Here is a 12,914-nt window from a genome sequence, read left to right on the forward strand (position 1 = left end):
CCTGCTGCCATTAGGTCTCCTGGCTCAGAGGTGATGGGAAGGCAGAGCCTGTTCTTTTTTGGGATTGTAGTAGGAGTTTTGGCCCTGTCCCTCACAGAACCCTTCTGGAGGTGTCCAGCTGTGAGACGAGTAGGGACAGGGTGTGCTGGCTGCTGTGCTGGATGTAACTGGGATAGGGAACTTTTTGTTTACTGCATTTGGATTCAGAATGGTAATGGTGCGGATAACACATGGGAGGTTTGGTGGTTGCTGAGCGGGGCTTGCCCTCCTCAAGCACTTTGCAGTGTCCCCTGGGACAATCCAGGACAAGGCACCATCCTCAGGGACATTCCCTGTGCCTTCTATGGGATGGGGGAGTCTGGAGGCTGATGGTGTCACTTGGCACAGCCCATTGTGGTGGAGGACTCCAGCGGGTGAGTGAGGGATGAGGGGGCCCGAGTGAGATCCCTCCAAAAAAGGGAGGTTACAGCCCCAAAAGGCCTGAAAATTCATGGAGGGTTTGTGTGTAAAATACTGAAAACCGCAAATATTCCCATTTTTGTATATTCTGAGAAATTTAATGCATTTAAAAACTGATTCCGAAATAAAAGCCTGTGCCTGCTGTGTTATAGCCAGGATATAGACGGTAAGGAATTCTGGTTACGGAGCTAGAGGGTTTGAAAACACAAACGCATTTCTCCATCCGGGGCTGAGGCCGGGGCTGCTCCCGGAAGGAAACGCGGCAGCCCCGGGAGCGCAGGCGCGGAGCCGGGAGCGGCAATGGCGGAGCCCAGGGAGCGGCGGCGCCGGCCCGGGGCACCGGGGGCGGCGGGATCGGAAGTGAGCGGGGAGCGGAGACAGCCCCGAGCGAGGAACGGGGGGTCGCTGTCCCGGCACGGGGATGGGTGTCCTGGTGTAGGGATCGCTGTCCCGGTGCAGGGATCGCGTTCCCGGTGCGGGGATCGCTGCCCCGTCCCGGGACACGGAGCGGGACAGCGGCAGCAGCAGCGGGAGCTGCGGGCAGGGGACACCGGAGCTGCCTCGGCCGAGCGGGGCCCAGGGCGGATTCTGTAGGGGCCAACATGAACATTTTGGAGTGAAATCTGAATTAATGTGCAGGGGCCAGAACGCACAGTTTGGGGTAAGGATGAGGTGGTCGGTGCTCTCCGGAGGGACCAGCTCGGGCTGGCTCTGTGTTGCTGTGAATAATTTGCTTTATGGAACGAGACACCTGAGACTGCCACGGGAATCCAGGGCTGGAGCCGGGAAGGAAACCTGGTGTGACCGCGGGAAGGGGAGCGGGGGTCAGGCGGGGCCTCGTCGGTCACTGGAGCCGCCGCCGTGAAAGCGAGGTGTAAGGACGAATAGATTGTAGGGTTACCGATAACGATACATAACGGAGCTATGGAACGATCCTTCAATGACATATAAATAAAACTCCCCCATCGTCATCCTTGTCCCAGCCCCGCTGTGTTTTCAGGATCCTGGGGGAAGAGCCGGGCTCCGGACAAGGCTCCTGGGCACAGCGAGGAATCCTTGGGGTCCTGTGCGGGGCCAGGATTTGTCTCGATGCTCCCCGCGGGTCCCTTTTGGCTCAGGAACGCCGCGATCCTGTGCCCTGGAGGGTGGCACAGGGGATCGGGGGGTTCTGCCCGCGGCGTTCGCGGCCCCGCCGGCTCCGGGCGGGTCAGAGGCGCGGCCGCCCCGGGAGCGCCCGGTGCTGCCGCCCCGTGGGCAGCGCCGGAACTGCAGCCCGGGACGGCGCCGCACCGCGGGAGCCGCGGGGAGCGGCGTCCTTGGGAATGCCGGGGCACCCTGGGAATGCCGGGGCACCCCGGGAGTGCTGGGGCATCCCTGGAATGCTGGGGCACCCCGGGAATGCTGAGACACCTCGGGAATGCCGGGGCACCCCTGGAAATGCTGGGGTACCTCAGGAATGTTGAGGCGTCCCAGGGAGTGCTGAAGTGTTCCAGGGAATGCCGAGGCATCCCTTTCCCGGGGCACTGGGCCACACATCCCTGATGTGGTGCAGAAAAAGGAAAGTCCCGGGTTAGTGGGAGAATGTTTCTGGAATGGAATTGGGAAAGGTGCTGATCATCCCATGGAATCCGGCGCTGCTTTGGCTTGGGAGGGAGCACGAGGTCATTGACACTCTCTGGTCTGATTGCACAGCCAAGAACATCCCAAAGGGCCTCCTCACCCTCATGGACAGCAGGAATGTCTTCCATGGCTCCCGTTTGGGAATGGCAGTAGCTGTTGGGAGCTCTGGCAGGAGCACCTGGAGACCAGGTGAGAGCAGCAATGGGATCATTCCAGCTGCTGCTGGAGGTGGTTTTCTCTATTTACAATAGAGAATTATATATTTACGAGAATTAGATAATATATGCTATATGCTATATTATATATGCTATATGCTATATGCTATATTATATATTATGTATTATATATAGAGAGAGAGAATTATATATTTACGGTAGAGAATCTCTATTACGATTTTCCTCTGATTGATCCTTTCACAGGAATTTACCTGGACATATTTGAGAGTAATCCCAAGAATTTTGAAATAGTTGAAAAACAGAGGGGGAAAACTGTGAAGCTGATCCATTTCTAGTAATTCCAAACTTCTCCCACATCACCATTCTGGGGGAAATCTGGTTAGGGGACAAAGATGCAGAGGAACAAATGCTGTAAACTCCCCTTGGCTCTCCAGCAGAGCAAACCTTCCAGTAATCCCAGCTGATATCTCTGAGAAACTGTGGGATCATAAGGATTTGCAGGAAAGCTAAACAAGGACAGAGATGAGGGAATAAGCTTCTAATTTAATAATGATTTTATTAATGCTTAAGAATGATTCTTGTATGTTGGATGCTCCCTCTTATATATCTGAATAATTTTGAAATGGTTCATTTAATAAATCACCTGAATTTGGGAATTTAAATTTGAGAGGAAACAACACAAAATGAAAGCAGGGAGAGATGGTGGAATCATACTGGAATGGTGTGGGCTGGAAGCCTCATCCCTGAGCCTGTCCTGGGCTGGCTCCTGTCCTTCAGCCACTCGCTGCAGGTGGACGTGGAAGTGATGGAGATGTGCAGGGAATGCTGCTTGGTTTTCCCTGCCTCTGGCAGTCTGGCCATTCAAAAGACTAATTCACCTCTTCGAGCAGGAAAACATTTGAACAAGAGGTGCCAAAAAGAATTGGAGCTTCTGCACAATGAAATCTGCAAGAATCCAACTTCAAATCCCCCTGGATTGTCACCGGTCCAACTTCCATGGACTGGTCACCGTGGCCAGGATTGTCCAATCCTGCTGGAAATGCACTGGACCAGGATGTCATTTCATTTGATGCTGGTAAAGACGCTCTGGGTGACCCCCAGTGACTGGAAGGACCAGACTGGGCTCCCAGGGCACTAATTCCAGGGGTTCTGTTTTTGGGAATAGCACAGGAGCTGTTCCCTTGCCTAGAAGAGCAGCCAGTGCCTCAAATCCCCAGGATAGACCACAGAGAAAATAACAGGAATATGGAAATCTCCCACACTGGGAGTTTGTGGTGCTCTGGATTACATTTTGGATTTATAATGTTAAAGGGGGGCTGTGGAATGGCTTCTCTCCTTTTTATTGCTATTGTTATCACTGCTCTTGTTGCTATCACTGTTATGTGCTGTCATGACTATTAAATTATTACATTTGTCTTGGTTTCCATTAATAAACTGTTCTGAGCTGGATTTTTGTCTCTGGTCTCTTCCCCATCGCACTGGGGGTGAGGGAGCTGCTGCTGGGGCCCAGCTGGGTCTGCCCCTGGCCCGGGGCACTTCTGGGGGTGCAAACAGAGGGACTGGGGCAGTTTTGGGGCTCACAGAGAGACACCCACTGCTGTGATTTGGGGGCTCAAAACTGGGCTCATTTGGCCAGGTACAGAAAGAGACACTGAGGACTGGTTTGAGGGGCTTGAAGCCAAGGTGCATCAGACAGCATTTGGGATCTCAGCGATACCAAGTTCTGCATTTTAGAGGTGTGGAGCAGAGACCATGGCCTGTGTGTGGGAGGTCCTGAAACCGGGGTCACTCAGTGTTTGGGCTTCACCAAGAGAGATTGAAGTGCTGCATTTCGGGGGCTCGAGCGAAAGGCCAAAGGCCGCGTTTTGGTGCTCCGGGCGGCTCTTTCGGCCAGGGCCAGTCCGTGTCTCCGGGCTCCGAGCCCCGGGCACGGCCCAAAGCCGGGCTGCCGCGGCCGCGGCGGAGCTCCGGGGCAGGGGCCGAGCGCCGCGGGCGGGGCTGGCGGCGGAGCCCCGGGGCCGCGTTCGGGGCTCGGCGCGGGCGGCCGGGAGGGGTTCGGGGCTCCGAGCGGGGCCGGCCCGGCGCGTCGGGCTGAGCGCGGCATCCCGGGACCAACCGGGCCCGGCCCCAGCGCCCGTCCCGGAGCGGCTCCTGCCGGTGCCGGCGGCGGCCCCAAGCGCCCTCAGTGCTGCGAGGCCGGGACCCGCAGCCCGCCCGGCGGGGGAGAGGCGGCACCGCCCGGAGCCCCAGAGACACCGGCGGGACCCGGAGCCGAGGCCCCGGTCCCGGTGCCGCTCGCAGCCCCGGCCCGGCCCAGGTGAGAGGGGAGGGGCCAGCAGCGACGGTACCGCCGCCATCGCGGGCAGGGCGGGGCCCCGGGGCTCAGGGGCGATCCCGGGCTCAGGGGCGGTCCCGGGGCTGAGGGGCGGTCCCGGGGCTGAGGGGCGGTGCCGGGGCTGAGGGGCGGTCCCGGGCTCAGGGGCGGTCCCGGGCTCAGGGGCGGTCCCGGGCGGTCCCGGGCGGGGCCGGGCCCGGCTCAGGTGTGCGGGACGAGCCCAGCTCAGGTGTGCGGGGCCCCAGTGCGGCTGCGCGGGGCGGGGCCGAGGTGATTTAATGCCCGGAAATCGCCGCCGCCGCCATTTGCTCACTCGGAGCTCGGTGAGGCTGCGGCCGCGCTGGGCTCTCCCGGTGGCGATTCCTCCCTTTCTTCCCCCTCTTTCTCCTGCCCTTATCCTCCTCCTTCTTCCTCCCCCTTATCTCCTCTTTTCTACCTCTCCAGCTTCTTTCTACTTCCCCCGCCATCCCCCCTCTCCCACCCAGCCCCCCCTGCCCTCTCCCCGCTCCCCAGCCTCCCCTGCCCTCTCTCGCTGTTCCCCTGCCCATCCCCGACCCCCCGTTCCTTTCACCCCTCTCCCTACTCTCTGCCCAGCCCGACCCCCCTCCCTTCCCCCTGTACCGCTCCTCTGTCCATCATCTCTCTCCGGACCCGGCCTTTCCCTTCCCCCCACTTCTCCCCAGCCCCTCTCCGTTCCCCACCTCATCCCTCCCTATTCCCGTCCTCTTTTCTCCTATTCCCCTCCTCTGTCCCTCTATTCCCCTCCTCTGTCTCCCTGTTCCCGTCCTCTGTCCCCCTCTCCCTCTTTCCCCCGCAGCCGCGGGGCTCGGGGCGCCGCACAATAAAGCCCAGAGGGCCGGAGCGGCGCCCCCGCTGTCCCTGGAGCCCCCACACGGGGCCGGACCCGCTCGGCGGGACCCCCCATTGCAGTGCAGTGCACGGCCCGACAGCGCCGGGGTTCCGGCTGTCCCTACAGCACACTGGGGGGCCCCGGGGGGGGGGAAGCAGAGGGAGTCACGCCACTCTGCAGCCTGAACACAAATAGAGATCACCGGACAGACAAACCGCGCCTCCCGTTCAGCCCCACCCGCCCCCTCCCTCCCCCCGGGCCCCGGTCCGCAGGAGGGGGTCCCGGGGAGGGGGCCGGGCCGAGCCCCGTCCGGAGGAGGGGGTCCTGGGAGAGGAGGCGGGGCCTGAAGGGGGAGTGCCCCCTCGGCCCCGCCCCCTCCCCCGGGGCCCCTCCTCCGGAGGGGGCCCTACCCCCCCCTACCCCCGCCCCCCGCGGACCCCCTCCGGAGGAGGGGCCCTTCCTAACACCCCCCCCACCCCCCAACAGCCCCCCCCCCCCAACAGCCCCCCCCCGGGGCCCCCCAGTGTGCTGTAGGGACAGCCGGAACCCCGGCGCTGTCGGGCCGTGCATTGCACTGCAATGGGGGGTCCCGCCGAGCGGGTCCGGCCCCGTGTGGGGGCTCCAGGGACAGCGGGGGCGCCGCTCCGGCCCTCTGGGCTTTATTGTGCAGCGCCCTGAGCCCCGCGGCTGCGGGGGAAAGAGGGAGAGGGGGACAGAGGACGGGAACAGCGGGACAGAGGGGGTGGTCGGGGTGGGTCAAGGATGGAGGGCAGGTGGGGGCTCGGGGTGTGCAGGGGAGCAGGGAGGGGGGCAGTGGGGTGGCAGGGACAGGACGGGCGCAGGATGGAGGACGAGGATGGAGCACAGGCGGGAGGGATCAAGGTGAAGAAGGAAAACAGGGGGAGGTGGAGGAGGAGGATGGGTGAAGGAAGAGGGGAAGGAGGAATTGGGAGGAAGGGAAGGAGGATGAGGGGACAGGCGGGAGCCGGGCTGGGGAGGGAAGGAAGCGCGGAGGAAGGAGGGGTAGGGCAGGGTTGGGGTGTGCAGGGGATAGGAAGGGTAGGGGGGACCGGCCCGGGAGGGAGCGGTTTGGGGGGGAGGGAGGGGAGGGCTAGGGCGGGAGAGGAAGGGAGGCGTGGGGGGGGGGGGGGGGAGGGGGTAGGGGAGGAAGGGAGGGAGAGAGGGAAGGTATTGAGAAAAAGAGGTAAAAATTAGCGTAAAAGAAAAGAAACAAATAAAAAGATATGGAGCCCGCGCGGACGCAACCTTCCCCTCCGAGCGTCGAGGGGGCGAATGGAGCCAGTGGTGATTCCCGGGGTTTAAATCCTCTCGGCCCCGCCCCGCGCAGCCGCGCTGGGGCCCCGCGCACCTGAGCCGGCCCCGCCCCTCACACCTGAGCCGGCCCCGCCCCGTCCGCGCCCGTAAATCCCGGCGGATCCGCGCCCGCTCCGCTTTGGGCGGTGGATGCTCATCGCGGGATGCGGCGGGGCCGTCGCTGGAGCGCCATGCGGAGCCCCGGACCGGAGGCTGCTCCCGGTGCTCCGTGGGGCTCGAGGCGCTGAGGTGGGGCCGGGAATGGGACCCAGGCCTGGGGATTCGGGTCCGGGTCCTGCCGGTGTCTGCTGGGGGTCCCGGGCTGAGCCGCTTCTCCGTCGCGGGGCCGCAGAACCGAGGCGGGATTGGGGCTGGGAGCGGGACCGGGATCGCCGTGGGTGGGAAGAGCCGCTCCGGGACAGGCACGGACCGAGCTCGGTGCCGTCGCTCCCGCTTGCACCGCGGCAGCTGCGGGGCTGCTCTCGCTGCGGCTCCGGGCAGGTCCCGCTGCTGCCGTGGGGAGCCCGGGCTGTGCCGGTGCCGGGCCCGGCAGGAGGGCGGCGCATTCCCGGAGCAGGCGCTGGATCGCGGCTGGAATCGGGCGCGGCGCGGGGACCGCCCGAGCCGGCCCCTGGACCCCTCAGGCCCCGCTGCTCCCTCCGCGCCGCCGCCCCGCGGGGCGCCCCCTGGCGGGCCCGGAGCGGCGCTGCGAGCGCGGCGCCCCCGGGGCGCTCCCGGCCCGGCCCCGCGGGGATGCGGAGCCCCCTCAGCCCCGGTACCCCCAAGGCCACCGTGCGTAGAGCGGGACCCGGACCCCGTGCCCGCACCCCCGGGACTCTCGCCCGCCGCGTCCCCGCGGAACGAGCGGGGCTGCATCGCCGCGGGCCGGAGGAGCCGCTCCGAGCCGGGCACTGGGGCCGAGCTCGGCACTGCTGCTCCTGCTCCGACTGTGCCGGGTGCGGGACGGGGCCCTGCCCGGGCTCGGTTCTGCTCGGGCCGTTCACCCGACACTTGCCAGGTGAGACCTGATGCTCTCCCTCCTTTCCCCCACTTTCACTATTGGTCGCACTCTCCAATACAAAAAACCTCTGGGTTTAAAAAGCTAGTGAAAACTGTTTATTCTTTATTTCCAGGTCATCAGACATCCTGAGTGGGAAGGGACACACCAGGAGCACCAGGCTGAACCCTTAAGTGAAGGGTTCAGCTGCGGATTGAATCCACAATCTGGGCATTTTCAGCACCCTGCTCCAACCAAGCCAATCTCAGGTAATGGCAATGTCCTGCCTGAGACAGGAATGCCAAATGCCAGCAGGGGAATTGCTTTGCCAGTGCTGCTTTACACACCAGCCCTTGGAGCGTCCATAGGGCACAGCTCCATAGCCAGCACCTGATCATGGAACAACACAGGTGAACTGTTGTGTGACAGCACAAAACTCTCCCAAGTAATCCTGATTTCCTGCCCTTCCCAGCATTTCCCTGATGGCTGTAAAGGTGCTGATGCCGTGTTCCTTTCCAGGGAGAAACGGGCAAGGCCAGTCCTGAGGGCTCCCTTGGTCCCAGGCCGAAGCTCTCCTGCAGTGTCAGGGCTGCTCCCGCCTGCCGAGGGGCGTTTCCTGCAGGTGAGCGCTCACAGCCCCAGATCACGGCGGGGCTGAGCCCGGCGCTGCTTCTCAGGCCCGGAGCCCTCGGGCACTCCCGCTGCCTGCCAGGAACGTCCCTCGGCGCTCCCTCCGTGTGTCCCGGCCGGCCGGGAACGCGGGGCGGGAGGAGGCCGAGCCCCGGGAGGGAACCGGCCCCTCCTGTCCTGGGTGCGGGCAGGGCGGGAGCTGCGCCTCAGCGTCCCGCCCGTGCGGGCAGCGTGCCAGGCACGCCCGGGGCGGGCACTGGGATGCCCGGGCAGCGCTGGGATGGGCACGGACCAAGGGCTGCCCGCGGCTCCTGGGCCAGGGGCTGCTCTGAACGGGCCCCGGAGCTGCTGCAGCCCGGGAAGAGCCCCCTGACACCCCAAAAACAGCCCCAGGAACAGCTGCCATTGCCCGGGAGTGCTGCACGCCGGGTTTGCAGAGAGCTCAGACAGCAATTCCCGGTGCCACCTCCTGGACCTCCCACACAGCCACCAGGGGTGTCCCGGCCACTCCAGTCCCTTCCCTTCCAGCCTGGGGACACCCTCCAGCAGCAGCCTGAAAGCCAAGGGAATTCCCCTCACAGAAATTCCATCCCAAGCAAGGCCCGCGGAGGTGCCCTAAAACAAAAGGTTAGAGTTAGATGAAGTTTTGTTTGGATGAAGTTTGGAGTTTTTAGGGAGCCAGCTGGAACTGCAGAACTGCTGGGAAGCTTGCACAGGTGGGTCACGCTGCAGGTGCCCTGAAGGCAGGGATGTGCATCCCTTTCCTCAGGGAAAAGAACTCCCAGAGGCCACTCCTGCCCTGGGCTGCTGTAAAACATCAGCGGGAGCCCGAGCCCAGGGGTGGAGTCCATGGAATTCCAGGGAACTCTGTCAATGCCCCCGGGGACAGGGGTGGGGCTGGGGGATGAATAAACAGCAAAGGGTGATAAATAGCAAATGCTATGGAATATCAGCCTGTCCTTGTCCTGATCCCACTGAGCTTCCCTGGAGCCTCTGCTGGCTCCTGGCACAGCTGGTGTTCAATAGGCAGCTCTGTGTGGGAGTATCCATGCTGCATGAGGATATCCATGGATATCCATGCTGCAGGAGGCACTGGGAGGTTATTCCAGCAGGGAATTCAGGGCTATAGCTCTAATTCATCTAAACAGCAAAGCTGAACCCCAAATCTGGGTTTCCCTGTCAGCCAAAGCCCCTGGGCTGGGATATTTCAGCAGTCAAATGGGTGGGATGATCTAAACGCCAGCATCCCCCAAAGGGACAATCCAGTCACCTCCATTTGCTCCCAGAGTGTCCCTTCTGTTCCCCACGGGTGCCCTGGTGACACCAGGGGGTTCCTCTGCCCACAGGGCCTTTCTCATGCCCCTCTCTCCAGCCCAAGGCCTCTTCTCCCTTCCCTACCAGCTGCTGCCAGGATAGGAGGACACAGCAAGTCCTGAGTTTACATCAAAACAGTCCTTCCCTCACCTGGAGATTACCTGAGATTTCCCCCCCAGATTTTCCCTATCTGTCCCCTTCTGATTTCCTCACTTTTTACAGGAAAGCATTCTTTCTCTAATTTGGGGATTACCACAAGCTTTATTCCCATTATTTTCCCTACCTGTCCACTCCCTATTTCCTCATTTCCACCTCAATGTTTTCATTCTTTGCCCTACAGATGCTTTCAGTTTTTACCCCCCAGTAATTTCCCTACCTGTCCATAAATTATTACCTCAGTTTACCCCATCCAGTGCATCCTCTCTGCTACAGATCACCTCAGATTTTACCCCTGAAATTTCCCCTACCTCTCCACCACTGAGTACCTCATTTTTACCTCAAAATGCTCATTTTCTACCATGGAGATTCCCTCAAGTTTTATCCCCAGATGTACCCACCTGTCCACAGCAATTCCCTCAGTTTACCTCAGGATGTTCCTGCTCTCTCCTAGAGATAATTCACATTTTAGCCCCCAGTTTTCCCTACCTGCCCAGTACTGATTACCTCCTTTTCACCTCAAAATATCCATTGTTTCCTCTACAGATTAACTCAGATTTTATTACAAAATAACCATTTTGTCCCCTATTTACCAACTGGATTTTAAAACCAACACTACACAGGTTATGTCTCTTATCCCCAAATGAGATAGGGGACAGAATGAACTTTTTTTTTCCCAAAACCATTTATTGTTCCTACATAATTACCTCAGGGTTTGCCCCCAAATTCTACCTAATGTTGACCACTGATCATTTCCACCTCAAGATGTTCATTCTCTGCCCTATAGATCTTCCCAAGTTTTACCCCCAAAATTTCCTTGCCTGCCACCAGTGACTGCCTCAGTTTATGTCAGTGTTCACTCTCTCCCTTGAGATTACTCCAGTTTTATTTCCAAAATTTTCCTTACCTGTCCATAACTTACCTCATTTTTACCTGAAAATAGTAATTCTCAACCTTAAGATTATTTCAAGTTTTGCCCCCCAAAATTCCCTTACCAGTCCACTGATTCCCTCATTTTTCTTTCAGTATTATTTAGTTTCTATCATGTAGCTTTTGTCAAGATTTACCACCAAAATTTTCCATATGTACCTAATTTTTACTTCAAAATGTTCACTCTACAGATTATTCCATATAATTTTTAACCCGAAATTTCCCTATCTGCCCACAACTGATTCCCTCATGTTACCTCAGTATGTTCATGCTCTCCCCTAGAAATTATCTCAGATTTAGCCCCCAAATTGTCCCTACATGCTCAGTACTCATCACCTCATTTTTCCCTCAGTGTGTTCATTCTCTATCCCTGATATTTTGTCAAGTTTTGCCTCCAAAATTTTCCTTGTCTACTACTGAGTACCTCATTTTTACTCCAATATATTCATTCTGTCCCCTACAGATTGCATCGAGTTTTACCCCCAAAATTTTCCTTTCTGTACAATATTGATTAGCTCTTTTCTACTCTGAAATTTGCATTCTCTCCCCTAAACATCACCTCAGCTTTTCCCTCAGAAATGTCACCTTGCTCCCCTTGACATCCTCACATTTTCCTACACAAACAGTTCTTGTGTCCCCTCTCAACTGTCCCAGGTTTTCAGCTAAAAATGTCACCTCTGTCCCCTCTGAGTTACCCCAGGTTTTCCCTGTTAGGAGCTGCAAGGAATTCGGGCAGGGCAAAGGACAGCAGGGAATTCTGTAAATTCAAAGCCAGAGAGAGAAGATCTACCAGCAAAGGGGAAAGGTTTCAGAAAACATTTCTGCAATTACTAATTAATAATCATTCCCAATTCCCAGTGAGAAGAACATGAACTCACCACCATTAAGGCCTGGCAGTTCCCTGCATGAGAGCTCAGTGCACATCCACAGGGGCAATTCCAGCATCTGAAAGAAAGAAAAGAAGAAAAAGGTGATCTCTTCTCTTTCAAAGATATTTCAAGTTCTCAGACCCAAGCCAACCTTTGCCCTTGATTTTGGCTGGGTGACTCCTGAGCAGTGGGCACAGGTCCTGTCACTCATGCTAAGGGAGTGATGCTTTCTGGGGAAATCAGCTGATTTCCAAAGTTCGCTGCCTGCCCCATGCCTGATCTGCACAGGAGAAAAGCTCTGGCATGAAGGGATTTGGCTCCATCCAATCCCCTCTGCCCAGGCTGTTCCATGGGGATGTTGCCAGGCTGGGGCAGCACAGGCAGATGCAGCTCTCAGCTCTCTCTGCTCCAAACACAGCTCTGGGCTCTTTGCAAACTCCTCTGCTGTGAGGTTTTCTCCAGGAGAACTCAAGGGATGGCTCACAGCAGGTGCAGATTAAATTATCACCAGGGAAGGAAAGGATAAATATTCCTGTAAGAGCCTTTGGGATCTGCTGGGCTGAACTGGGAAGGGGACATTCATTCCCTGCAGTGCCAGTGCACAACAACCTCCAGCACAGAGCACAGACTGCAGGTGGGGTCTGAGAGCACCACTTGCACAAACCTCATTGTTATTCTTCCTTTCAGGACTTTTCCAATCCAACCCTGAAGCTGAGAAGCCCGAAAGCTCTGGAGTCTGCTCTGGAACAAAAGGATCCTCCCAGGGGTGAGGCCCATTCCCAGCAAACCCTCCCAACAGGCCCAGAGGCACCACTGGAGCTCCTGCTGGGGCTGGGAAGGGCTGCCAGGAGGACACAGCCCCGGGGGGCGGCAGTGGCAGTGACAGCAGCAAATGGCCACGGTGGGATGGCACAGCAGAGAGACCAAGGCCAGCAATGGCCACGGCAGCTGCAGGGTTAATTCTGCTCCCTGCCTGCCCCAGCCCGGCAGGAAATGCCCGGGGGGACAGAAACTCTCAGGGTGCACAAAATGCAGCATCTGTGCCCCTGACCCTGCCTGAGCTCAGCGTGGGGAGCCAACCCCCCCAGGGTCAGCCCTGCCCTGGATCAGCCCCAGACACTGCCCCAGCTCCCAGCTGCTCCCGGGGCTGCCACCATTCCTGGCACGGGGACAAAGGTGACAAAGGCCACAACTGCATCCAGGCCCATCACTCCATCCAGGTACTCCCAATCCTCCCAGAGCTCCCCATCTGTGCTTTGGCCAG

At 59.0% G+C, this 12,914-nt stretch overlaps 1 protein-coding gene across 1 annotated transcript; it reads right to left on the bottom strand.

Moving 5' to 3' along the window:
• Positions 1-1,427: 1,427 nt before the first annotated feature.
• Positions 1,428-7,630, bottom strand: LOC128936204 (collagen alpha-1(I) chain-like). The gene is made up of 4 exons (XM_054274950.1): positions 6,832-7,630; positions 5,988-6,127; positions 4,063-4,711; positions 1,428-1,774 (listed from the first exon to the last, which is right to left on the bottom strand). The coding sequence occupies exons 1-4, from the start codon at positions 7,628-7,630 to the stop codon at positions 1,428-1,430; spliced, it is 1,935 nt and encodes a 644-aa protein (XP_054130925.1).
• Between the last annotated feature and the right edge of the window lie 5,284 nt (positions 7,631-12,914).

Source organism: Melozone crissalis, unplaced genomic scaffold, assembly GCF_028551555.1.
Source record: "Melozone crissalis strain CALT ecotype California unplaced genomic scaffold, PUWL_Pcris_2 ptg000018l_1, whole genome shotgun sequence".
In the NCBI taxonomy this organism is placed as follows: Eukaryota; Metazoa; Chordata; class Aves; order Passeriformes; family Passerellidae; genus Melozone; species Melozone crissalis.